The sequence below is a fragment of the Saprolegnia parasitica genome (assembly GCF_000151545.1).
Source record: "Saprolegnia parasitica CBS 223.65 unplaced genomic scaffold supercont2.3, whole genome shotgun sequence".
Classification (NCBI taxonomy): domain Eukaryota; phylum Oomycota; class Saprolegniomycetes; order Saprolegniales; family Saprolegniaceae; genus Saprolegnia; species Saprolegnia parasitica.
The window spans coordinates 1,662-25,124 of NW_012156397.1; the positions used below are offsets into that span (position 1 = coordinate 1,662).

Genomic DNA, 23,463 nt, shown 5'->3' on the forward strand with positions numbered 1-23,463 from the left:
AGAACGGCAGGTGCACTACATTTGAGCGCCACACGCCCGGCACGTCACGGATGTCCTGGCCGTCCAGAATCGTGGCGTGGATGTCGACCGTCGATGCAAGCGGCGTGCGTCGGAGCGCGTCCAGACGGTCTTGTCGTCGCCGTAGTTGTTGATCCTGAAGTGCGCCGGTTGAGGTCCGAGGTCGTGGGCCACGTGCGGGGCCGCGCGTCGAGAAGGTCCACGAGGCCGTCGAGCGAGTCGTCGCGGGCTTTGACCGGCACGGCGCGCAGGAAAGCCAAGACGTCCGCGGGCTTGTGGAGCCAACGGGCCACCTGCAGCACAATGGGCGGCTGGAGCCACGACGCCGGCTCTGCTCGGGCTCGCTTCGACTCTATCTTCCAGCGTCCAAAACGATTTATGAGGTCACAAGGTACGGGTGGGAAATCGAATGTACGTGGGAAATAGATGCACCAAGCCAGTGCTGTGGCGATTGTCAGCCAAGGCAACTCCGGTGGCGGTCGTACTGGCGTTCGGGATTTGGCACGAATCACAGCGACGTAATGACCATGCAGCGGATGACGGAGCTGGCACGAGCTCTTTTAGAGGACGTTCTGGGTATCGTTCGCGGGTCTGAGCTTGATTGTACTGCACGCGGTGGTACTACCTGACAGGAGATGGTTCGCTCTCTTCTCGTCGCCGTCGCCATGCAGAATATGTCGTGGGCAGCATCCAGTGTCTTGGAGCAGCCAGTGGATAGGTAGTACAATCGCTGGCGGTTTGACGGAAAAAGATCGCGATCAAAAAATGTTGGCGCGCTCTGATTGGCTGAAATCCTGGCGTAAAAATTGGTCCCACCGCCGTGCCATTGGCATTTGCTAATCTAAGTGCCATGGACGCAGAGGTCGCGCGGCAGACGGCCGATGCTGCCGCCAAGGAGGCCAGCCTCAACGAGCTCAAGACCAAGACGAAGGCCTTCGCCGATGCCATGACCGCCGAGAAAAAGCAGCTCGAAGCCTCGCTCGCGACCGCCAAGGCCGAGCTCGCCGACATCAAGGTCAAGGCGACGGCCTTCGCCGACAACGTCCACGCCCAAATCGTGGCCGAGAAGGACCACGTGCATGCTCTCGAGTCGCAAGTACAGGCCAAGGAAGCTAAGCTCGTGACGCTCAAGGCGCAGCCGGCGAGTCCGAGTCTCGACCAAGGTGCCAGCGAGGCCGTGGTCGTCGCCAAGGAGCGTGAGATGCAGCAGCGACTCGACGAAGCTATGGCGACCATGCGAGCACAGGCCTTTGAGAAAGCACAGCTCGAGCAAGACGCGCGCAGCGCACAGGCGCAGGTAGATGCACAGATCCCGCAGCCTCGCCGAGGCCCATATGCGCGAACTCGAACAACTGCAAGCGACAAGCCTCGCTCAAGTCGACGGGCTCACAGCGCAGCTCGCGACTGCATCGGCGCACGCACAGAGCCTCCAAGCCAACGCATCGGCGGCCGAGAGCGCGAGTGCCAGCCGCGCAACCGCGCTGCAAGAGACGCTTCAGACGGTCGAAGGTCTTCTCGAGCAGCTCGCTCCGATGGCGCAGGCGCATGCAGGCGTCAGTATGCGCTGCGACGATAACGCAGCAGAGCATCTCGAAGGTCGCGTGCAACGCCTCGAGGCCGAGAAGGCGACCCTTGAGAAGGACGAGGCAGCCATCGAGACCGTGCTGCGTGACGACAGCATCGCTCGAGACGGTCTCGTCGGCGCAGACACAGCTCTCGATGTTGATAACCTCTCGATGCCAATCGTCTCGTCGAACGTTGGCGTCGAAGCTGTCGAGGCGGCGATCGCAACGGACGCGCGCAGCACTCCTCTCTTTCACGCTATCTTGCGCGTGGCAGCTGAAGCCAACCTCCTCCCAGACCTTCCTCGGCGTAGTCAAGGCGAGCTCATGGCTGTTGGTGACGTCGTCCTCCCCGACGTTGGCATCTAAAGCAACTCGCGGAGTCATTTCGTCGCGTACACGCCTTTCCACATCGCATGCAAAATGCTCGCGAAGCGAGATCGTTTTCTCTTTGGACCCACATGCCGACAGTCTTCCACGGCGCTGGCTGACTTGACTGCGCCTTGACGCAGGCGAACGTTGCGCGCACGGTCGGCGTGGCGCCAACGGCATGCGTTCTGTGTCACTTGAACGCTTGCTTTGCTCGCGACAGCTGCGTACTGTGACCGCGATGTATCCGGATGCGACGAGGCATCCGCATACGCTGCCAGGCTTGGTGGTGCGCATTTCAAAAGCAGGACCATGTCGACCGGGCGCGTTGGCACGGCGCAGCTCGCGAGCCTCCAGGGCGACTCGGCGCACATCCGCAACATCTGCATCATTGCGCACGTCGACCACGGCAAGACGACGCTCAGCGACAGCCTCGTCTCCTCCAACGGGATCATCTCGGACCGCTTGGCCGGCAAGGTACATCCAAGGCCATCACCATGGGCCTCTCCACACGCCCATGCATAGATTCGGTACCTCGACAACACGGAAGAAGAGCAGCTCCGCGGGATCACGATGAAGTCGAGCGCGATCTCGCTGCTGTACGAAGGCCCGTTGACGCCGGCCGAGAAAGCCCAGCGCGGTGGCTCGGACGACGACACGGTCCCGTACCTGATCAACCTCGTCGACTCGCCGGGCCACGTCGACTTTCGTTTGACGTCTCGACGGCCGTGCGCCTCTGCGACGGCGCCTTGGTGCTCATCGACGTCATTGAAGGCGTCTGCGCCCAGACCCACGCCGTCCTGCGGCAGGTACAACCACTGCTGTCTCGATACAATATGCGGACGCGGATGGGGCGTAGGCGTGGCAAGAAGGCATCCGTCCGTGCCTCGTCCTCAACAAGCTCGACCGCCTCATTTACGAGCTCCAGTTTACGCCGCTCGAAGCGTACCAGCACATTTGCCGCATCGTCGAGCAAGTCCGTGGCGTGGATACGTTGATGCATTGATACTGAGATACGTTCCTAGGCCAACGTGATCATTAGCTCCATGATCCGCGCCGACCTCCTCGACGAGCAAAGCGAGATGGACATGAGCGACCTCGTCGACGACGACGGCGACGAGACCGAAGCCCGCGAGCGCCGCTGGATGTTTTCGCCGGCGCGCGGCAACGTGCTCTTTGCGAGCGCGTACGACGGGTGGGCCGTTGGCATCGGGTACTTTGCCGCGTACTACGCCAAGAAATTCGAGATGCCGCAAGGGCCGTGGCGCCAAGGCCTCTGGGGCGAGTTCTACTTTCACGGCAAGACCAAGAAGATCCGGTCGACGCCGTGGACGTCCAACAGCCAGCCCATGTTTGTGACCTTCGTGCTCGAGCCGCTCTGGGCCGTCTACAAGGCCATGGAAGAGCCGACCGAGCACAACCCGGACGCACTCCCGCCATTGCGCCAGCTCACCAAGGTACATATGGATGATGCCGGAGGTATCAATATATCATTTTTCAATGTAGAACCTCCGCGTGGCCAAGGTCGTGAGCGACCGCGAGCTGCTGCAGAAGGACCGGCGCCTCGCGCTGCAGTGCGTCATGCGCAAGTGGCTGCCGCTGGCGACGTCCGTGCTCAAGATGGTGACGCGCATGCTGCCGTCGCCCGTGACGGCGCAAAAGAGCCGCGCCGAGCACCTCTGCGTCGTGAACCCGGCGTTCCCGGACCAGCTCCGGACCTTGAACGCGATTCAAGGTACACACCTTGGTCAGCGCAGACGATGACGCACTCGTGTAGCGTGCGCCGTCGACGATGACGCGCCGGTCGTCGTGTACATTTGCAAGATGCTCTCGGTCGAGGCGACCAACCTCTCGGACTATGCGACCAACGCGACGCTCCGGGCCATGTACCCGATCAAGGAGGTCGGTCCAAGTATCAATGTATCAGTAATATGGACACAACGCTAGGACAACCGCGGCGCCGAGGCGTATGTCGCCGTCGCGCGCGTCTTCTCGGGAACGTTCCGTCCGAATGCGCCCATGTTTGTGCTCGGGCCCAAGTACAACGGCGAGGGCATTGGCAGCAGCCACGTGACGGCGCTGCCGCCCATGGCGCTCGGCCTCTACATGGTCATGGGCAGCGACTTTGTCCGCGTCGAGCACGTGGCCGCCGGCAACATTGTGGGCATCCTCGGCCTCCACGAGCACGTGCTCAAGACAGGTATTTTCCGAGTTTTTCCGATTTTTTGGATTTTTGACGAATTTTGTTTGCCCAGCAACGCTCTCGAGCACGCTCGCGTGTCCGTCCCTCGCGCGCATGCCGTACCAGGCCAAGCCGATCGTGCGCGTGGCGGTCGAGCCCGCGGACCCGCGCCACTTTGCCGAGCTCGAAGCAGGTCTGCAGCGCCTCTACCGCTCCGACCCGACGGTCGAAGTCCACGTCCAGGTATACATACTATCGAGTCGAAATGTACTAACTAGCCGCGTAGGAGACGGGCGAGCACGTGATTGTGGCGCTCGGCGAGCTCCACCTCGAGCGCTGCGTCAAAGACCTCACCGAGCGCTTCGCCAAGGTCCCTCTGCACGTGTCGGAGCCGCTCGTGGGCTTTCGCGAGACGATCGTCGCCAACGAGACGGGGGGCACGGCCTTGTACCTTTCCATCGTCCAAGTTCTTCGCACTAAGCACATGGTCTTAGGCTGAGCACGATCTTCAAGGACCTCAAGCTGGCCGAGATGACGACCAGCACGACGGCCGACGGCAAGCACAAGACGCTCGTGTGTCCGACGCCGGACGGCCAAGTCGCCGTGCACTTGCGCGCGGTGCCGCTGCCACCGGCAGTCGTCGACGTGCTTGAGGCCCACGCGGAAGACTGGAAGCGCTTCCACAGCACCGACGACGATGCGGACGTCGCCACGTACGTCCGACATTCTTCACATGATAAACTAAGAGCGAGGAGGCTGCGGACCGAGGTGCGGACGGAGCTCCAAGCTGTCCTCGCGGCCTGCGACGACGCCTTTTGGAAGACGATGGACCTCGACCGTCTCTGGAGCTGTGGTCCTCGCCGGGTAGACATCATCCACTCTCTGGATCGAAGAATCTTAGTCGTTTGTGTAGGTGGGTCCGAACCTCTTGATCAACAACGTGCCCGACTGGTCATCGCCCTCGACCATCTGGGTGCTGAACCGCGGGCTCGTGACCGACGAGCGCATGAAGCTCGAGTCGTCGCTCGTCTCGGGCTTTCAGCTGGCGACGGCCGCCGGCCCGCTCTGCGACGAGCCTGTGTGGGGCGTCGCGTTCGTCGTCGACGACATTGTGCTGACGCCGGTGGACGCGGACGCGGAGGCCGTCTACGGCCCGCTGAGCGGCCAAGTCATCTCGAGCATCAAGTCGGGTTGCCGCAGCGCCTTCTTGCACGCGCCCGTGCGCCTCGTCGAAGCCATGTACAAGTGCACGGTGCAGTGTCAATCGGAGCAGCTCGGCAAGCTCTACAGGTACGACTTGAACTTTGATATTGTATCGATGTATCAACGATTAGTGTGTTTGCCAAGCGCCGGGCGCGCGTCGTCGGCGAAGAGCTCGCGGACGGCAGCGCGCTCTTCAGCGTCGAGGCGTATCTGCCGGTCGTCGAGAGCTTTGGCTTTGCGACCGAGCTCCTCAAGAACACGAGCGGGAACGCGAGCAACCCGCAGCTGCTCTTTGACCACTGGGCCGTCATGCCCGACGACCCGTTCTTCCAGCCGACGACGGACGAGGAGCGCGAAGACTTTGGCGAGGCGATCGCAGAGCACAACGCGGTGCGGAAGCTCCTCGAGGGCGTCCGGAAGCGCAAGGGTCTCTCGCGCGAAGAGAAGATCGTCGTCCACGCCGAGAAGCAGCGCACGCTCGGCCGCAACAAGTAGCCGTAAAGATGAAAAATGCACAACAATCCATCCTCCCATCACTTGCACAGACGGGAATCGAAGCGGGATGGGCTAGCACACTAATATATAAGTTGAATAAGAGTCGTAAATCAAAACGTCGCGTCGTCCGGCACGTCGGGCGGGTCGAGGCTCGTGGGCATCGGCGCCGCGATGATGTCGAGGATGCGCTGGTGCGTTCGCCGCGACCGCGCGCTCGTCTGCACGGCGGCCTCGATCTGCGTGAGGAGTTCGTAGAGGTACCCGATCTCCGAGTGAATGAACTCAGCCTGCTGCTTGAGCTTGGCGTTGTCGCGCACGAGGTCTTCCTGGAGGCAGCGCGCAATGTCCATCTCGCGCAAGGTCGCGACAAACGAGATCGGGTCGTCGTCGATCTGCGACTCGGTCATGGAGCTGATGGTCGGGCACTCGCTCACGGTGCCATCGCTCGACGAGTCGCAGCTCACGGCCTCGAGCAGCCGTCGCCGAGGAATGCCCGAGGCCATGCGCGGGATGCGCGACGCCGCCTTGGCCTTCTTGGCGCTGCCGGGCGCCGATGGCTTGAAGAGGCGAGGGATCTTGGACTGGATGGAGGAGGCGCCGTGGTGGTGCTGCCGCTTGCGCTCCTTCGCCCCGTCGTCCGACGTCGCGCCGTCATGGGCCGCCATGAGGAGGCTAATCGCACCGGCTTTGTGTTGCAAATGGACGCGCTGGACCCCGGGCGCCTTATCCGGAATCCGGATACAAGCAGGTAAAGGCGAAACTCCTCGGCGTGAAGACAAGATCCTCGACTCTCTGGGATGCTTGCGTGGATCATGGGATCAATATGTACAATGCCATGGGAGGATCATGGTCGTGATGGCTACTGCCTGCTATGTGGAGGTGCGTGCTTTCGACAGCACGAGGACGAGGTACAAAGCATGTTCGAAGAAGGAAGGATCGTCGTCCTCGGTCTCGTGGCGCGGTCAGCCCACTCGACGCATTGAAGCTGCGCGTGCATATCCATGCACAACCAGGCGACGCGTCTTCCTAGCCCTCTTCAGGTCGGCGCGCTTGGACCTGAACGAGGATGGGCGCAATACCGAGTGCTTTTTATCCGCTAGATAACAGTGCTCGAAAAGCCAGCTGTGGAGTTCAGTTTCACACAAGCGGCCAGCAGCAACCATGGGTCTGCTCGAGTGGCTCCTCTGGACAATGCTCGCCCAAGGCAGCGCGCTCGGGACCTTCCTCCTCATGTTCATCGCCACGAGCGTCGTCGTGCAGTTCTGCGCGTTCCGGTTCCTCCGCTTTGCGCCGCGCTGTTCGCTCGTCCCCGACGCCTTCGTGGCCTTGCCGACGGACGCGCAGCTCGCCCACGTCTACGAAGCCTTCGCCATCGGTGGCATGGCCACGTGGGCCGTGACCGTGCTCATCGTGCACGTCTGGGACCTGCCGCCGCGCACGTACCTCGGGTTCGCGTACTCGTGCTTCACGGGCGGCACGTACGGCCTCGGCCAGTTCTTCCAGCAGTATTACCCATAGCAGCCATCCAATATACACGTAGTAGTATGATTAGAGACAACGACGACGACGACGAGAGAGATGCGACGGCGACTACGACTGCAGGTCGTGAGTCATGTCGTCGCGCAGCTGGCGAAAGAAGGCGAGCTCCTGGTCCACCGTCGCCTACGGAATACGCCCATGGAGCCTTTAGCACGTCATCCTCACGATACCAGCGGTCGGCCAGTGGTCGCCACATGGAGAGGCGGTGCTTGCTTGAGCTGCTGCAGAAAGCTGCCGACTTCGACCTTGGCCGAGGACGAGAGGGCAAAGGGCAAAGTGGCCTCGTCCATAAGCGGCGACTCGAGTGGCGAGAGGCAGCCGAGGTCCAGCACCGAGGGCGCGATGCCCCAGACGCTGCTGCCGCCGCTCGCAACTTCAAACGACTCGCTCCGCCGCCGCTCGTGCTTGGCGTCTACGACCACCGTAAGGTACAAGAACGATCACCAGGAAGAGACCGCGGGTCGGGTGGAACTGGAGCCGCGTCGCAGGAACGTTCTGGGGCGACGCGGATGGCGCCTCGCCCGCCAGCGCTCGGAACGGCGGGCTGCTCGAAAAGAAGGGCGGGGTCGTCGTTCTGCGCTGCTTCTCGGTGGCCACCGAGAAGGGCAGCTGCGTCGACGACGACGACGACGACTTGTCGCTGTCGGCGCTGCAGGGGCGGAACTTGCCGTCGAGCTGGAAGCCGTCGAGCGGTGCCATCGCGCGCACGGGCGTGCCGATCGGGACGGGCGCCGAGTTGGGGTGCAGCGGGGGCGTCTGGAAGCTGGCCTTGGCCATGGTCTCCAGAACGGACGCCGGCTTCATGGACGGGCGGCTATCACAACGCATTCGTAATGAGAATCCTGGAGGACGGAGGTACCGGAGCAGCTCCGGCGCATCCAACGAGTGGGCTTGCTTGGGTGGCGCGCTGTCTCGGCGCGGGTATGATGGCGTGTCGACTAGCAGCAGCAGCAGTATGAATATGACGGGCCTGTATGGCATCCGCCAAAATACCGGCGGTCGTTGCGAGGTGGGGAATGGGCATCGGCTGCGATGTGGCGTACGGTATCGCATCTGCAGCGCTCGCTCAACGTCGGTGGAGGATGACATCCATGATACCTCGGTGATCGTCGTCTTCCTGGACGACCATGCGCGCGGGGCCGAGCAGCGGGGATGGGGCAGGCTTGGTTTGCGGCGTCGTAGGCACGTAGTCCTGGATGATGGCGTGTTCGAGCGTCGGTGACACATCGTTCGCGACCGGGGACGGCGGCGCCATTTGCTCGATGGCCGCGAGCACGTCTGCGGTCTGCTTGCGGTACGTGACCCGGACCTTGACGACGCCAAACATCGTGTCAACGGGCTGGAAGCTGTACTGCTGCTTGGTCGTCGCCGTGTCAAACTGCAGCGGCATCTGCGCTTCGCTCTGTCCGAGGTGGTAGCTCAAGCCCACGAGCGCATGCCCGAGGTCCTCCTGTTGGAACTTGAGCTGTTGGCTCACGTGGAAGGCTGGCAAGATGCGCACGAGGCAGAAGAGCGACCGGAGCAAGATGGCGAGCTGCTGCACGACCTTGCGCAGCTGCGCGATGTAGTCGCCGGCCACGGTCGCGCCAAGCGCGCTGCTTGTCGAGTACGTGAGCTGCCAGCGCTCGAGGAGCGTGTCGCCCATCGAGATGTCGAGGAAGAGCGGGTCGTGGACGTTGGCCTTGACGGGCGCCATGGCCTCGCGCACGCAGGGCACCTCGACCATGTCAAAGTGCAGCTACATCGATCTGCATGACGCCATGGGCCATGCATACAGGGCGAAGACGTACGCGGGTGTTGCGCGGTGCGGCGCCGGCGGCAAAGTGGACGCGGCTCATGAGCACGAGCTCGACGGTCTTGTAGAAGGCCTCGAGGACGACGTGGTCTGTCTGCACCTGGCGCGTCGGCGACGCCCGCAGCGACGCGCTCCGCTCGAGGTGCGTCGACTGCATCATGCTCGTCGCTCTGATCTTTCTTCCAAAAAGAACCAGCACGGGCTCGATCCGGATACGGGCTGGCGATAGTAACCGGTTGCGACCTCGGTTCAACCGTCGATCGACATCCCAATCAAGATACCTTCCAGCGATGCCACTCTTCCAAACGAACTACAGTACATGCTCTTGATGCAGGTTGCTCGCATCGGTCCGCGCGGTCGCCACAAAGGCATCCAGTCGTGCGCAGTTTGCGAGGACGAGCCAGAGAGAAGAAAAGGCCTGTGGTCGAGCGTCACCGTATCGCATTGACAGCTCGTGAGCTTGGCAAGAAGGCGGCTTGCGCTGTGGGATGAGATTGACTCAATCTCTGCACCTCATTGCGCTTGATGGACCTGCCATCGATCGCATCGGCCGACAATTTCCGTTTAGCTCAGAAGAGACAGTTTAAAGTCCAACGATGTTGTACACGTCCTCTGGTTGTCGTGCACGAGGTGAAAGAGAGACCCTGTGAGCCATGGCAATGAAAGCCATTGGCGAGTGCAGGTCGAGCTCGTGGGTAGAGCTTAAACGCTTCAAATTGCTGGCGTCAAACAATTTAATTGGCCACACGGTGCATATTTTAGCCAATCCAAGACGAGAGTCAACCACCAAGCGTGGAAGCTCGACGCTGGGGCGCTGGCGTCGTCAACCCAACATTTTTTACGAAATCGCTCCTACTTTGCACGGTGGTAGAGAGACTTTTGGAGAGCAGAACGAGCTACACCGCGTCGCCGTTGGAGGTCTTGAACGCATGCAATGGTCTGTCAAAGGTGCATCATCCAATAGCCACAAATAGCCAATTTTAGTATCCGGTGTTGTCCGGATGTGGGCACTTCTCGAAACGTGGCCAGCATGACGGCGCGGTGGAGCACGCGGCTTCTGAACCTCCGGACGCGCGTCCTGTACAAGACCAACAAGCTCAAGTACGACACGCAGAAGACGGCCGAGCGCATCTGGTACGGCTCCAAGAACGTCGGCAATGCGACGGTCCAGGTCCCGTTCATGATCACGACGCAGATGAAGCTCGACCTCGCCAAAGCCGGGTTTCCCGCCGCGTCCATTGGCACGCTCACGCCGGCCGAGGCCCACCGCGTGCTGCAGCAAAATATTGCATTTGACGCGTACGTGGCGTCGCCAGCGAGCCCGGCGCCCTCGACCTCGACAGCGACGCCCACCGCGGTGACGGTCGTAGCGGACGTCGCGCCGGAGCCTGTCGACGCAAGCTCGTCGGCGGTGGCGCTGGTCGTGGAACCCGCAGAGACCATTGCTAGCGAGAGCGCAGTGTCGTCGGCCGTCGCCCTCGTGCCCGACGCGCCCAAGCAGGAGCCGTAGTAGTAGACCATAGAAATGCATGCTCGTAAGTCCTGTCAAAGTTGGTCGTTGCTCCATGAGGACCTGCTCACGCACAAACCTCCGGTGGGTTGCCCTCGTACGCTATCGACTTTGGAATTGTAGTATGACAGAACATGCGTCCATCAGTGAGAATTGAACCCACATGCCGTTCCATTCGTATGCTACGACGACGAATCCGCTCGCAGCAGACTTCGACAGCGTCGCCATCCCAACAACCCGATGGTATCGTCATGGATTTGGATGTTAGCTCTACTGCTTGTGCGCCTTGCGGAGGGCGATCACGATCGCGCACGAGCAAATGATGACGGCGCCGAGGACGCTCCAGAGGTTGATGGCTTCGCGCAGGAGCGTAATGTCCCAGATGAAACAAGACGATGTCGAGGTACCGCATGACGGACGCAATGCCAACGTTCTCGAGCTGGAAGCCTTTCGTCATGAAGAGCTGGCCCATGAAGCCAAAGACGCCCGTGGCCACGGCCGCCGCCCACACGTCCGCCGTCAGCGCCACATTGATGCGCTATACGTAGTACACCATGAGTCGATGGGTCGATCGTCGATGCGTCGTCGTCTACCTGTTCGACGAGGAGCATCCAGAGACCCGACCCCATCGTGCACGTGAGCATAAAGTACTGGATGACGACCATAAAGTGGAGGCCCTTGAGCCCGCGCACGACGACGTACACAAGCGCTTGGCTGGCCGCCGCGCAGAGGCCGCCGACGACCGCAAACTTGGAGCCATGGACACCGTCATCAGCCGACTCGCCAAAGAGGAACGACGGTCGCGAGACGCAGACAACGCCGAGGAACGAGCAGAGCGCGCAGCTGAACGAAATCGGGTCGATGGTCTCGTGCAGGATGAGCGCGCCCTATATATACGTCGTTCTATCCGTGTCCTTAGCTATGAGATGTATATGTGTACGAGGAAGAAGGACCAGACGGGGCTCGTAAAGATGATGACGCTGGCGTCAGCTAGCACCATTTGAGACATGGTCCAAAAGCCCAGCGACATGGAGAGGAAGCCGACAAAGCAGCGGATCGCGAGGAAGAAGCGGTACTCCGGCGCGACGTACAAGCTCACGCGCTGGCACTTGATCGCGATCTACGCACGTCGCATGAGTGTTCAGCCACGCACATTGGACTAATAGTACGAGGATGAGGATCCATGCAAAGCCAGAGCGCCAAAAGACCGTCTCCATCGACGACATGACATAGCTCTCGTATCTATTACGCGCTGCATGAGATGGATGGCAGAGGAGGTTGGTAGTACTTGATGGCGCAGGACATGAGGCTGAAGGTGAAGGCCGAGCACGCGACGAGCGAGAGGCCGAGGAGGTGGTGGTGCGCCTCCGGCTTGGGCGACACGAGCGGTAGGACCTCGGACTTGGATGCCATCGGTGGTGCGCGCAGATTGCAGTTTGAAAAAAGGCCGTCGTGTTCGGATACAACGGACGAACCAATCATTGGCGAGCTCGACGTCGGAACGAGCCAACGGAACAAGGCCGACGTCGCGCAGTCCTCTACACAGCTAGAGTAGAAGGAAGGGCCATCGACTTGATGAGAATGGCCATGTCCAAGTGGGCTGCGCTTGTACTACGACGTTGTCTGAGCATCGGCAATGATCAGGACATTGCCGTCACCGAGGCGTCATGGCAGATAGTACTTGAGGAGGAGCGGTCGTCGTCTTGATCGTCCGCATTCGCCAAGACTGTCGGCGCTGGAAGCGCTATTTCGTGCCTTCTTGACGGCGCTTCGAGTCCAAGCAGCTTCGTTGATTGAAGGCGTGGTGGTCGCCATCTGCTCTGTCGGATCCTGAATGCGGTACGAGGAACGGTCGCACGACAGTATATTTTCACTCAATCTACGCCTCGCTCTCCACGCTTCTGGTATTCATCTATACTATCCAAAGGTATCCAAGTACGTATCCCCAGCGAATCCATCTCAGAGCTCGTTCCTCTTGAGCGGTCCAAGCGATCCTGGGCCAGCACGGCGCCGCAATTGGCAGAAAAGCAACTAGAAGAGGGCCAATCCCAGCAGCGATCAACTCCTTCAAAACAAGGCGCCTCCGACTGCCAGTGGCGCGTTGCCCTGTGTTCAGTCGCGTGTCAAATTGCACGCGAAAAGGTTGAAGTGGGAAAATTATTTTAGTTTGCAACAATAAAAATACAAAATCCCAGCACAACCATCACAACCATGGCCAGCTACGACGCGGTCGCAGTCTCGCCCTCCAAGAAGCAGGCGCTGCTCGGCGACGCCACGCCTCTCAGCGTCGTCGTCGTCTCGGGCAAGGGCCTCGTCGCGCTCAGCAGCGACGGCCTCACGAGCAACTGCATGTGCGAAGCCACGCTCTTCTTGCGTGGCGGCAAGACCGCGACGACCAAGACCAAGGTCGCCAAGATGACGCGCAACCCGCTGTGGCACTGCCCCGTGGCCTTGGGCACGCACGCTATCGGCGACATTGAGAGCCTCCAGCTCGCAGTGCGCCACGTCGCAGGCTTTACGACCAAAGAGATGGGCGTCGCTGTGATCCCGACCGACTTTTTCCTCGGCGAGCCTGTACGAACGATGGAAGAGGATGTCTCTGACGCATCCCATAGAACACCGAGCAGTGGTTCGACCTCGCGCCTACGGCGACCATGATGCGACAGTCCTCGTTCCGGCAAGACTGGCCGTACGGTCAAGTGTGCGTGAGCTTGGCGCCGCGGTCGCGGTCGCAGGGCAATTCGTCCGCACTTGCTGCGTCGTCTAGCGTGCTAGCCGCGTCTTCCTGCGATGCGCCGGTCGCGCGCAAGCATGATCCTGTCGCGGAGCTCGTCGCCGTGCGCAACTGCCACCAGTCGCTGCCGCAGCCAGGCGAGACGTGGTATGTCATCGCCGCAGCCTGGGTCGAAGCGTGGCTCGTAATTCTTTATCATCTCGTTCTTCTACGGACAAGAACTCACACACCCGTAGACCTTTGTGGCCAAGAAGACCAACGACGCGCCGAGCGAGGTGTCGAACCAGAGTCTCCTCGACCCCGCCACCGGGCAGCTGCGCGCCACGGTGCATCTCAAGACGGACGCGCGGTGCGTGAATGCTCGACTGCGTACATGCGTCTGATGGCGAAGTAGGCTCATCGATCCGCAGAGCTGGGCGCTCTATCGTCGCTGGTACGGCGGCGGTCCTGTCATCGCGGTGCAGGTCCCGACCGACGTGCGCAGCGTCGGGCGATGGCTGGCCAAGCTCGATTTGCCATCCGTTGCCGTCGTCCAGTAGTGCGCGCTTACATATCTATCAGTTCTAATACAAGTGCACCTGTCGCTCGTCTGCAGAGGACCACTAGCTTCGACTCAAAATACCGCCCGCCTGTCTCGGTGCCAGCGGTTACCGACTCTAATTCGGGCTCGCAATGGTCCCGCTGGCGACGCCGGGTGCGCGCTCGACGCGACAGGGCAGCACGGTCGAAGGCCTCGTCTCGCCCAAGATGAGCGGCAGCTTACCTGCCTTGCCGCGCACGGACCCCGCGCTCGGCGCCCTCAAGGCGCGCAAGAAGATGATGCAGAAGCAGCCGCCGACGGCGCGCCCGCACACGGCGGTCGGGGACTTCGATGGCGTCATCTACCAGAGCCGCATCAAGGCGCCCAAGGCGTACGAGACCACGAGCGTCAAAGAGCGCTGGCTGCTCGCGGCCGTGCGCACGGTCCACACGGCGGATGCGCTCCTGAGCAACAACAGCCTCAGCGGCGCCGGCAACGCGTACAAGCACCTGCACAACGCCGAGGCGCGGGCCCGCTGCGCCGAGTCGCTCTACAAACTCTCCAAGCAGCCGCTCTCGGAGCTCATGATCATCCAGTCGGGCGCGATCCAGGTGCGAGCGTCGTCGTCGTGCTTGTCCGGACCTCAAGTGCTTTAGAACATTGCCGACCTCACCGACGTCGAAGACACGCACCTCGCCCACTACTGCGCCGCGACGCTGGCCAACCTCACGTCCACGGCGGCCGAGGAGGTGGCGTCTCCGGATACCTTGATACTCAGAAACATGTGCTAGACGCTGGCGGCGTTCATCGCCAAGAAGGGCATCTCTGTCGTGCTTGAGATTTCGTGGTCGCCGAGCTACGACGTCAAGTGTCTCTGCGCGCTCACTCTGTGTCGGCTCTCGATTGCGCCGGCGTTTGCAAAGTTTCTGCACTCGTCCAAAGCGGTGCGGCGACATGTCGCAGGAATACTTGAAAGATTGATAGTTGGCGCAGATCATCGAGCTCTCGACGATGCTGTCGCTGCCGTATGCGCCGCTGCAGCAGCTCTGCGTCCAAGCGCTGAGCAACATGATCGCACACGGCTGCGACTTTCCCGAAAAGCTCTTCGCGGGCGGCGGCTCCAACGCGCACACGAACCTTGGCGTCATCCTCGCGCTCTCCCAGCTCGTTCAGGACCCCAAGCACGGTAGACTACGACAGACAAGTTGTCCATTCACATCACTGCGCAGGTCCGTTTGCGGCGGCCGTCATTTTTAACATGAGTCTGCAGCCGTCGAGTGCGTCGGGGGCCGTCCGAGGCGGCGTCGGTGAGCTCCTCTACACCCTCGTGCACGCACCCCACGTTCACCTCCCGTACGCAACGTTCAATGGATCCTTTTCCAATATCGATTAGGAACCGATCCCGGCTCCAGACGGTCCAGTCCATCAAGGACATGGTGCTGCACGAAGAGCAGATGGGCATTTCGCGCCTCCTCACGCGCGCACTGGGTCATTTTTCAAAGTACGTGGACCTGCACCTGCTGCTCGGCGCGTGGAGCCTCAAGTCCACTCTGTACCTCCTCTCTCTCTACGAGTCGATGCGCTCGACGCACGCGAGCGCGTTTGCTTTCATTTTGGCGCCCGCGAGCCGCGTGCTCGCGAACCTGTCCGCGAACGATGAGTTTGTCAAGGTCGTCCTCTCGGAGAACGAGTCGCTCGTGAAGCGCACCGTCGATCTCTTCAGGTGGGCAGCGGCCGACGACGAGTGCGCCCACAACGCGATGCGCACGTTCGCGAACCTCACGCGCAACGCCCGCTGCACCAAGGTGCTCGTGGCCGCCAACGTCGTCGCCGTCCTCAACACCGTATATACATGTGCCAATACGTCCAAGTACAATAAAAACGGTGGTGGGTAGGTGCTGCTGCTGCCGCCAACGACGCTGCACCTCCCGAGCTTGAAGGAAGACGCGGTCGTCGCGCTCATCAACATTGCGTGCCACCAGCAAATGCCCGAGAGCTGCGTGGCGCTGGAGCTGGACCGGAGCCTCGCGTGTGCCTTCGAGGCGCACAAGGCGACGTCGCCCGCGTTTGGCTACGCCGTCGCCAAGACCATGTGCTACTGGACCTTTGACGCGCGGCTGCGATCGATGGTGCTCGGGGACATGGCTTTTCTCATGGACGCGCTTTTGTTGGTTTTACTTCCCGCTGCCCCAGAAAGCGACCGCCGGCGACGCCTTCCATTCGGTCAAACCCCGCATCGCATCGCCGCTCGATGCGTTCGACGACGACGGTGTCCACGTACCTATTGAGAGTTGAGATTCACGTTGAGATTCACGGAAAGAGCATAGGCGCAACTGCGCTTCTTGGCCGCCATGTGCTATTGCGCGAGCGACGTGCGGTCCATCGCCCACGTGCGCGCGCTCGTGCAAGTGATTTTAACGTCAATGGCCTCGAGCCACGGCGCCGTCGAATACTACTGCGCCGGTATCCATTGGATAGTAGCGATCATCTATCCTATCCAAGCGATATCTAGGCATCCTCTTTGCCCTCTCGCGCACGCTTTTGTGGCTCTTCTACAACGACGACGGCGGCATCGAGGCCGAGTGGGCCGCCGTGCTGTATGCAGCGCCGATCCAAGACGCGATTCTGCGCCTCAGCCGGTCCACGCTGCAGTCGCAGACCGCGTACACGAGGGGCACGCAGGCCTTCTGCACCAGCACGCTCTACCACGTGTGTGCGTCCGAGCACACGAGCGCACAGGCCCTCGCGGGTGTGTTAGAGACGTCGAGCGACAGGGTGTTTTCATGGGGTACGTAGCGCTCGTCGACGCCTGCAACGAGAGCAAGGACCCGGCGACGCTCATGGCCTGCGCGTCAACGTTTGCGATCGTGTCGTTCACGGCGGCGGGGCGAGACTTGCTCCTCACCACCCACGGGCTTGCGCACGCGCTCAACAAGCTAGGGCGCGCGTCCGTGTGTCAGCAGAACGCTGCGATCGCCGCCTGCAACGTCGCGATCGCAGGGTCGTCGCACGCTTGAAAGACGGCGGCCCCTGATGCGTCGTTAGGTGCATATGGAATGCGGAGGAGCTCAAGGACTTTGTCGTTGTCGCCCTCTTGCGCTCCAACTCGAGCGACGCGATCCAGGTGCATGCCAAGACGCTCTACAACCTCCTGTCCCACCCGACGTCTCGGGTGCGATCGCTTCGGATCGACTGGATAGATTGATACGTGGATGTAGCATCAAGTGATTGAAGAGGGCGTGCTCTACTCGTTTCTAAAGCTCGCGCAGCTGCAAACGAATGGGCTCAGCGGCCTCGAAGAGACGCTGTCTCTCTGCTTGCACGCGCTCTTCAACCTCAGCGACCACGCGGGCCACCACGACACGCTGCTCAAACTCGGCGTGACACCCTTTCTTTTTACGGGCGTGAGCGGTCGGCGGAAGCGCATGCTGCACTTTCTAAACGTCGACAGCCGCCGGTATCCACCAAGACGAAGCGCAAGTTCTCATATATCGTAGGCACGCGGTTGGGCTCCTTTGCAACCTCAGCGCGCGCGAAGCCAACCACAAGGAGCTCATCACCAACGCGCAGGTCGTCGACATCTTGCGGGCGCTCTGCGACGGCGACGTCGAGACGCGCGCGAGTGCGGCCATGACACTGCGCAACCTAACCTTGCACTTGGCCAACGCCGAAGTGGTATACACCTCGTCGATCGTGCCGATATATAAGTCATGGGGTCTTAGATGTGCACGAGGAATCTGCTGAGCTTGCTCTTGGTCTTTATGACGTCGGGCCACGAGACCGTCCGGCGCCTCGCGGCCCAAGCGCTCGGCAACTGCTCGCTCGTCACCGAGCTCGTGCATCTCTTTCAGCAGCTCAACGTCGCCGACGCGCTCCTCAACGTCCTCCACTCGCCGCACCTCGACACGGAGACGGCGATGGCGATCCTAAAGACACTCCACAACCTCGCGCTCGACGACACGCTCGCCCTGCACCTGCTGCAGACGCAGGTCCATCCTCGATCCCTTCTTCTTACTATTGAACCTCAACTTTAGGTGGTGGCGCGCTGGCAGGCGCTACCCGCCGCCTTCTGGTCCCAAGTCGAGCTCAGTGCGGTGGCCGCGGCGACATGCCGTGTCCTGAGTCAAAAGCCGGACGGCGCCGATCTCGTCGCGAGCCAGCGTGCGGTCGAGCTCTGCCTGGCGCTCTGCGCGGGCAACTCACCGACGTCGTCGCTGATTTTCGACTGCCTCGCGTGCTTGGGGCACCTCTCGTCGCATGTGGAAAGCCACCCAGTGCTCTTTGAGAGCGACGTTGTCTCGGTGGTGCACACGCTACTGGAAACGGCGCGGTCGCTTCCGCCGACTTCAGTGGCCTTTGCCGAGCTCTACCTCTGCGCGACAGCTCTGATGCGCAACCTGTCTCTGAGTGCAACCGACGCGTTGCATCACAACCACCACCACCAAGTGCTGCAACTGCACCACCCCGCCGCGTCGCTGGCGGAGAACGAGTCCGCGTCCAGCCAGCTCATGACCGGCCTCGGCTGGCTCACAGCCATGCTCTGCTCGTTTGCGAGCGACGCGGATGAGGCACGGTATGTCCGCATGTGCGCCGAAGTCTGCGTAGCCGTCGCCAACTTGGCCAAGCTCAAGCGCCTGCGCCACGGCCTGCTCGACCTCGGGGTGCTCCAAGTGCTTCTGGACATCCACAGACGGTTTGGCTCGGTACGTGCTTGTGAGGACACGGCGACGCTCCGAACATGACGTAGAACCCGACGTATCGATTTATCAACCAGTCGTGCGCGGTGACGCTGCACCGGTTGGCGGCGGAGGACTCGGCGACGATGGAGCCTGGCTTGGTCGAAGCTCTGCTGTCGGGTCTCGACCACGCCGACTCGGTGGTGCACGAGGTCGATTGTGCCTCTACCTGTCTATCGTATTCATGAGGGCGCGTAGGGCGAGCGCGAAGAAGGCAAGGTGTCGCGACTGCCGCTCCAGACGCCAACATACCTCTCCACGTCCAAAGGCCTCTGTCGGCAGACATACCGGGACGTGCGCTGGGTCAACTACGTCGTGCAGGCGCCGAACGCCGCCGACGTGACGTGGGACTTGACGGCCGTCCCGATGGCCATGAGCCGCATCCGAGGGCCGCTACCGGCCGTTCAAGACGTCAAGGACGCGCACTGCGAGGTCGCCTGTGCGAGCGAGGCGGACACGAGCATCGTCCTCGGCATCGACTTGGAGAAGAAGGACATTGAAGCGCCGCTGCCTCTCGTGGCGCCCGCGGAGACCGAAGAGTACGGCCGCACCAAGCCGTTCGACCGCCACATGAAGACGAACCGCCGGCACAGTCGACAGAATGTGCTCATGATGATGGCGCTGCCGCAACTCGAACGCGACGCGGCGGCGTCCTCGTCGTAGCCCGCATCTTTGTACTGCATGGTAGTAGTAGTAAAAAGGCTCGATTCGTTGTTCTATCGCGCTAGAAGCGTGGCCGGAGGAGCTGCACGTGGAGGTTGGCCGACTGGTACACGGCGTCAAGCGCGTCGCGGGGCACGTGCTCGACGTCGTGCGACGCGGCGATGGCAGCGAGGAAGTGCGCGCCTTGGTTTCCCGCCGCGCGGGCTTCGTAAGCCGAGACGACGACGGTGGTGGCGTGCGAGAGCGCGCGGATCGTCGCCACCAGCAGCTGCGAGAGCTCCTCGTCGCCGTAGATCAAGTCGGAGCACAAGATCACGTCAAACGAGCCGAGCGACGCGCTTGGCGACGGGCCCCAGAGCAGCGTCTCGGCGCGCGCCGAGTGCTCCACGCGGTTTTTTGCAATGTTGACGTTGATCCACGGCAAAGCGACGGCCTAGAGCGGTATCAGCCATCGGTGCATCGCTACGGACGCGCACCATGTCGGTGAGAACGACGTCGGAGGCGCCGAGGAGCGCGGCCGAGATGCCTGGGACGCCAATGCCGCAGCCGAGTTCGATGACGCGCTTGCCCAGAAAGAAGTCCTACATAGCGGTTCTTAGCGGGATCGGAAAGATGGACGGTGGTGTACCGGTGCAAAGTAGGCTGCGTTCGTGAGGAACTTGGAGAGCACGAGCGCGCAGTCCCAGACGCGGCGCTGCTGCCCGAGTTCTTCGGCGAACGCGACGGCGATCGTGGGCGTGAGCGCGAGCTGGCCCTCGGCGAGACCGGCGCGGTCGCGGTGCGAGAGGCCCCAGCGCCGGCTCGCAATGTCGTCGGCGTAGGCTTTCGCCCGCGCCCGCTGCGCGCTGTTGTCCGTCGCGTCAAAGAGGTCCGCGTCCGAGTCGGAGCTCTCGGCCTCCGAGTCCGAGTGCACGATGCCCAGCCATTTGTGCATCGCGCAAGTCAAATTGCAAATTGCTGGGCCGTCATCGTCGCCGATGATTGGCTGGACAAGAGCCAATCCGAAGCGGCGATTCAGGTATCTTGCCGCCTCCTCCATGCCCACGGGTCGCTGCTGCCCGCCGTGGCGTACGTGCTGGAACCATTATCCAAATGAATGCACAAGCTGTCTAGTATGTAGACAAGTTGTCTATTGTTTATAGACAAGTTGTCTCATGTGTGTAGACAAGTTGTCTCATGTGTGTAGTCCTTGACTGTAGCGCTAAAAATACCAATTGACTGCGATTCTGCACGCGATGCCAACGTCGCCCGCGTACTAGGATGGAGCTCGGTACGAAGGTGCGACGACCCATACCCTCAAGCACACCTAATGTCTTTGGCTCAGATTCTCAAACGAAGCGCGTGCGGCCGTCGTCGGCCAAGGCGGCGCGACCGACGCCAACGCCGGACGACCCGAGCACCTCGCACGTCAAGCTCGCGATCCTGCAGCACATCTTGCAGCGCGAAGAGTGCATTTCCGAGCTCCTCGAGACGGTGCAGCACCATGCCGTCGACGCGGCGCTGCTCTTGTCCTTCTTGCCGCTTCTGCGCCTGTGTACGCTCGCAGTCGTCGAGGCCATCACCGCGTGGCAGCGCGCCGCCACCGACAGCAGTCGTCGCTACCTGTGGCATGGCACCAACTACCTTCTCAAGGCAGATGCTTTCCCGTTGATTCGATGCCAACAGTTGATTGCGTAGGTCCGGTCCGATACCGACTTTTTAGACGGCGCCTTGGCCGAGAGCATCCTCGGGCTCTCGAGTCTGTGCAGCAACCCGTTCTTCACATCGCTCAACCTCACAGCGCCGCAGCTCCGGCGCCTCGCGAGCAGCGAAGAGCTCTCGGACGACATGGTCTCCTGCATCGTCCGCCGCGTTCGCTTCGGCGAGGACGCCAGCGTCGTGGACCCAGCGTTGGCGACGCGGGTCGTACGCGCCATGGTGCACATCGTGCGCGAAGAAATTTTAGTCGACGCCGCGATGCCCATGCGCACTCTGGCGCCGCTGCAGTGGGACGTTCGTGAGAGCGCTGGCGAAGAGGCGCCGAAGAAGAGGCGCTTCAAGCTCCCACCGCCGCCGTCCACGGACGCCACAAAAGTCGAGGCAAAGCCAACAAAAGCATCTCCGCCGTCGGCGGCCCGACGCCGACGCCGCGTCGACACGAGCAGCTCGATGTCAGAGCTGCAGCGCATTTTTGAGCTCTGCAACGACGTGACGACTGCGGCGGGGCAGCTCCAGGCGCAGCTGCGGGTGCTCGATGAAGCCACTGGCGACGAGCGACCGTACGTTGCAAGGGTCGGCCACGCGCGAGACGTTGCGACGTGCGTGGAGAGTGTGGCAACACCGGTTATAGCAAAACCAGAGGCAGCCTTGACGACAGAGCCTCTTGTGTCTGCAGCGGATCTCGTCGAAATCATTCCGACCGAGGACGACGACGATGTCCTCCGGAGCATCACTGGTCGGCTCCAGACGCTGCGTGCGCTTGTGGCTTTGGATGACGATATCGCACCCAGCGTGGACAAGCCAACGACTGAGGTGCACCGGATCGAACCGAGTCCGGAGCCGATAGTGTCCGTCTCTCCGACCACAAAGCGCAAGAAGAAAAAGCGGCTCGAGGCGCCCAAGTCCCCGAAAGCACGCGCAACGACGTCGCCTGTCAAGAAACCAGTCATCAAGCAGCAGCCCCTCGCATCCACTATGCGAACCAAGTACTCTAGAATCAAGCCCACGACACCCATCGTTTCAACAACCACAACCATCGCTCCTGCAACGACAACCACAGCTCCTGCAACGACAATCATGGCGCCAGCAACGACAATCATGGCGCCAGCAACGGCCACGACGGTAGCAATCCTGGAGCCAGCGACGAGCCCACCCGCGTCACCACCTGCAACGGGGCAGTCGAATACGCCACTGGACCACTTGCGTCCGAGCGCCAAGGCGCGACCAGTGACAAAGCCATCGAAGCGACTGGCCTCGATGACCGACGTGCGCGCAGAGCCGCACTTTCCGTCGACGCGAGCAGCACGATCGCAGTCGCAGTCGCTGCTGGCGCCAGAACCGCTGGCGTCGTGTCCGCTCCCACTCGAATGCGCCGACGCGTCAGCAACACCTGGCGACCTCGACGTCGTACCTCGCCTCGACATGCTGTCGGTGGAAGCCGCGCCGTCGACGCTGTCGGCGCGTCACCGTCGACGGAGCCTCGACCACCGACGCCGGTGTCTCCTCCAGCACCGGCAGTCGGCAGCAACGACGCTCCAGCACGCGTGGCGGTGCTATCTGCGACGACAGCGCCAGAGACGACGCAACACCGCCGCCAGCATCCTCGCTGCGTTTTGGTGCCAATGCAAGCGGCGCTGGCGCCGTCACCACGCAGCCGCCATCGTGATTCAATCCAAGTGGCTCGAGCACCGCGAGAAACGCCGGCAGACGCGGCTCCTCCACGAGCGCACGGCGCAGCTCATGGGCGGCGTCGTCGTCCAGTGCATCCACCGAGCCATCGACCAGCATCTGCGCGCGCGGGCTGCGGGGCGATTCATCGCCAAGTGGATTCTTCGCGTGTACCGCACCACGTCGGCCGTTCCCATCAATTCCGCGGCAGAGGCCGACGTCACACCGTCTCTCAACCCACTCGATATAGCGACTGCCGCCAACGAAGTCGTCCCCGTTGCTTTCGACATAGAGCTGCCAACCGGCCTGGCGGTTCCTGCGCCGTCCTTGGCGTCTGAAGAAGCCACTGCGTACTACATGAGCGACGAGTTTGATGACGTGGCGCCACCAGCAGTCAGCCTGACGCCCTCACTGCCGTCGTTGCTGTCGCCACGTGCGCTGCAGCTCACGTACTTTGTCGAGTGGATGACCAACAGCCTCCGGTGCGTCCAGTTCCGAAGCATTCAGACGCGGGCGCTTCGACACCGGCGACTCGATGCGTTTCGCGCGTGGGAGGCGACGACCGACGGCTGGCGCCGGCGCCGCGACGCCTTTCATGCGTGGGCCGACGTCGCGTCGGCCGAGGCGACCAAGCGCGCGCAGCTCCGCATCGAGTTCGCGCAGGACGCCAAGGCGTGGAAGAAGCTGCGATCTGGCGTGCGGCACCAGCGCTGGACCAAAGCGATCGAGGGCGGGCGGCAGCATGGCGAGTCATAACACTCAACACGCGCG

The 23,463-nt window shown here is 61.9% G+C and overlaps 11 protein-coding genes across 11 annotated transcripts; 7 read left to right on the plus strand and 4 right to left on the minus strand.

The window, feature by feature from the left end:
• Window positions 1–868: 868 nt before the first annotated feature.
• On the plus strand, window positions 869–1,949 carry SPRG_01222 (hypothetical protein; the record flags this gene model as incomplete). The annotated part of the gene is made up of 2 exons (XM_012339447.1): window positions 869–1,315; window positions 1,347–1,949. The coding sequence occupies 2 exons, from the start codon at window positions 869–871 to the stop codon at window positions 1,947–1,949; spliced, it is 1,050 nt and encodes a 349-aa protein (XP_012194837.1).
• Window positions 1,950–2,261: 312 nt separating this feature from the next.
• SPRG_01223 (hypothetical protein) lies at window positions 2,262–5,829 on the plus strand (the record flags this gene model as incomplete). The annotated part of the gene is made up of 13 exons (XM_012339448.1): window positions 2,262–2,426; window positions 2,475–2,658; window positions 2,724–2,758; window positions 2,809–2,925; window positions 2,975–3,406; window positions 3,456–3,684; window positions 3,727–3,875; window positions 3,897–4,149; window positions 4,205–4,374; window positions 4,418–4,578; window positions 4,626–4,995; window positions 5,045–5,421; window positions 5,466–5,829. The coding sequence occupies 13 exons, from the start codon at window positions 2,262–2,264 to the stop codon at window positions 5,827–5,829; spliced, it is 3,006 nt and encodes a 1,001-aa protein (XP_012194838.1).
• Window positions 5,830–5,897: 68 nt separating this feature from the next.
• On the minus strand, window positions 5,898–6,522 carry SPRG_01224 (hypothetical protein). Its single transcript, XM_012339449.1, has one exon. It carries the CDS (start codon window positions 6,492–6,494, stop codon window positions 5,940–5,942), a length of 555 nt encoding a protein of 184 aa, XP_012194839.1. The 5' UTR covers window positions 6,495–6,522; the 3' UTR covers window positions 5,898–5,939.
• Window positions 6,523–6,882: 360 nt separating this feature from the next.
• SPRG_01225 (hypothetical protein) lies at window positions 6,883–7,385 on the plus strand. Its single transcript, XM_012339450.1, has one exon. The coding sequence runs from the start codon at window positions 6,991–6,993 to the stop codon at window positions 7,345–7,347; it is 357 nt and encodes a 118-aa protein (XP_012194840.1). The 5' UTR covers window positions 6,883–6,990; the 3' UTR covers window positions 7,348–7,385.
• On the minus strand, window positions 7,354–9,342 carry SPRG_01226 (hypothetical protein). The gene is made up of 7 exons (XM_012339451.1): window positions 9,159–9,342; window positions 8,467–9,106; window positions 8,362–8,421; window positions 8,228–8,306; window positions 7,824–8,182; window positions 7,539–7,780; window positions 7,354–7,491 (listed from the first exon to the last, which is right to left on the minus strand). Exons 1-7 carry the CDS (start codon window positions 9,321–9,323, stop codon window positions 7,420–7,422), a joined length of 1,617 nt encoding a protein of 538 aa, XP_012194841.1. The 5' UTR covers window positions 9,324–9,342; the 3' UTR covers window positions 7,354–7,419.
• An 833-nt stretch (window positions 9,343–10,175) lies between these two features.
• Window positions 10,176–10,768, plus strand: SPRG_01227 (hypothetical protein). Its single transcript, XM_012339452.1, has one exon. It carries the CDS (start codon window positions 10,194–10,196, stop codon window positions 10,671–10,673), a length of 480 nt encoding a protein of 159 aa, XP_012194842.1. The 5' UTR covers window positions 10,176–10,193; the 3' UTR covers window positions 10,674–10,768.
• Window positions 10,769–10,943: 175 nt separating this feature from the next.
• SPRG_01228 (hypothetical protein) lies at window positions 10,944–12,086 on the minus strand (the record flags this gene model as incomplete). Its single annotated transcript, XM_012339453.1, has 6 exons — window positions 10,944–11,013; window positions 11,063–11,211; window positions 11,267–11,560; window positions 11,614–11,793; window positions 11,843–11,915; window positions 11,962–12,086. The coding sequence occupies 6 exons, from the start codon at window positions 12,084–12,086 to the stop codon at window positions 10,944–10,946; spliced, it is 891 nt and encodes a 296-aa protein (XP_012194843.1).
• Window positions 12,087–12,849: 763 nt separating this feature from the next.
• Window positions 12,850–14,010, plus strand: SPRG_01229 (hypothetical protein). Its single transcript, XM_012339454.1, has 4 exons — window positions 12,850–13,247; window positions 13,289–13,591; window positions 13,644–13,756; window positions 13,802–14,010. The coding sequence occupies exons 1-4, from the start codon at window positions 12,885–12,887 to the stop codon at window positions 13,944–13,946; spliced, it is 924 nt and encodes a 307-aa protein (XP_012194844.1). The 5' UTR covers window positions 12,850–12,884; the 3' UTR covers window positions 13,947–14,010.
• A 67-nt stretch (window positions 14,011–14,077) lies between these two features.
• On the plus strand, window positions 14,078–19,326 carry SPRG_01230 (hypothetical protein; the record flags this gene model as incomplete). The annotated part of the gene is made up of 18 exons (XM_012339455.1): window positions 14,078–14,538; window positions 14,584–14,676; window positions 14,719–14,871; window positions 14,921–15,113; window positions 15,157–15,280; window positions 15,321–15,771; window positions 15,823–16,056; window positions 16,121–16,204; window positions 16,255–16,390; window positions 16,440–16,676; window positions 16,724–16,928; window positions 16,973–17,099; window positions 17,146–17,384; window positions 17,425–17,602; window positions 17,650–17,916; window positions 17,962–18,630; window positions 18,675–18,815; window positions 18,862–19,326. Coding segments are annotated over 18 exons (4,457 nt in total), but the record flags the coding sequence as incomplete, so codon positions are not given.
• Window positions 19,327–19,350: 24 nt separating this feature from the next.
• SPRG_01231 (hypothetical protein) lies at window positions 19,351–20,281 on the minus strand. Its single transcript, XM_012339456.1, has 3 exons — window positions 19,955–20,281; window positions 19,803–19,907; window positions 19,351–19,759 (listed from the first exon to the last, which is right to left on the minus strand). The coding sequence occupies exons 1-3, from the start codon at window positions 20,258–20,260 to the stop codon at window positions 19,388–19,390; spliced, it is 783 nt and encodes a 260-aa protein (XP_012194846.1). The 5' UTR covers window positions 20,261–20,281; the 3' UTR covers window positions 19,351–19,387.
• A 305-nt stretch (window positions 20,282–20,586) lies between these two features.
• On the plus strand, window positions 20,587–23,448 carry SPRG_01232 (hypothetical protein; the record flags this gene model as incomplete). Its single annotated transcript, XM_012339457.1, has 3 exons — window positions 20,587–20,596; window positions 20,651–20,871; window positions 21,004–23,448. The coding sequence occupies 3 exons, from the start codon at window positions 20,587–20,589 to the stop codon at window positions 23,446–23,448; spliced, it is 2,676 nt and encodes an 891-aa protein (XP_012194847.1).
• Between the last annotated feature and the right edge of the window lie 15 nt (window positions 23,449–23,463).

What these genes read in the sequence shown, in the direction of transcription:
- SPRG_01224 (XM_012339449.1), bottom strand. Translation starts at nt 6,494, where the DNA reads ATGGCGGCCCATGACGGCGCGACGTCGGACGACGGGGCGAAGGAGCGC.
- SPRG_01225 (XM_012339450.1), top strand. Translation starts at nt 6,991, where the DNA reads ATGGGTCTGCTCGAGTGGCTCCTCTGGACAATGCTCGCCCAAGGCAGC.
- SPRG_01226 (XM_012339451.1), bottom strand. Translation starts at nt 9,323, where the DNA reads ATGATGCAGTCGACGCACCTCGAGCGGAGCGCGTCGCTGCGGGCGTCG. An exon ending in GGAAGACGACGATCACCGAG is followed by an intron (nt 8,422 to 8,466) that starts GTATCATGGATG and finishes CGAGCGCTGCAG; the next exon opens with ATGCGATACCGTACGCCACA. An exon ending in GATGCGCCGGAGCTGCTCCG is followed by an intron (nt 8,183 to 8,227) that starts GTACCTCCGTCC and finishes GCGTTGTGATAG; the next exon opens with CCGCCCGTCCATGAAGCCGG.
- SPRG_01227 (XM_012339452.1), top strand. Translation starts at nt 10,194, where the DNA reads ATGACGGCGCGGTGGAGCACGCGGCTTCTGAACCTCCGGACGCGCGTC.
- SPRG_01229 (XM_012339454.1), top strand. Translation starts at nt 12,885, where the DNA reads ATGGCCAGCTACGACGCGGTCGCAGTCTCGCCCTCCAAGAAGCAGGCG. An exon ending in CCTGGGTCGAAGCGTGGCTC is followed by an intron (nt 13,592 to 13,643) that starts GTAATTCTTTAT and finishes ACACACCCGTAG; the next exon opens with ACCTTTGTGGCCAAGAAGAC. An exon ending in CATCTCAAGACGGACGCGCG is followed by an intron (nt 13,757 to 13,801) that starts GTGCGTGAATGC and finishes ATGGCGAAGTAG; the next exon opens with GCTCATCGATCCGCAGAGCT.
- SPRG_01231 (XM_012339456.1), bottom strand. Translation starts at nt 20,260, where the DNA reads ATGCACAAATGGCTGGGCATCGTGCACTCGGACTCGGAGGCCGAGAGC. An exon ending in ACGCAGCCTACTTTGCACCG is followed by an intron (nt 19,908 to 19,954) that starts GTACACCACCGT and finishes ACCGCTATGTAG; the next exon opens with GACTTCTTTCTGGGCAAGCG. An exon ending in ACGTCGTTCTCACCGACATG is followed by an intron (nt 19,760 to 19,802) that starts GTGCGCGTCCGT and finishes ATACCGCTCTAG; the next exon opens with GCCGTCGCTTTGCCGTGGAT.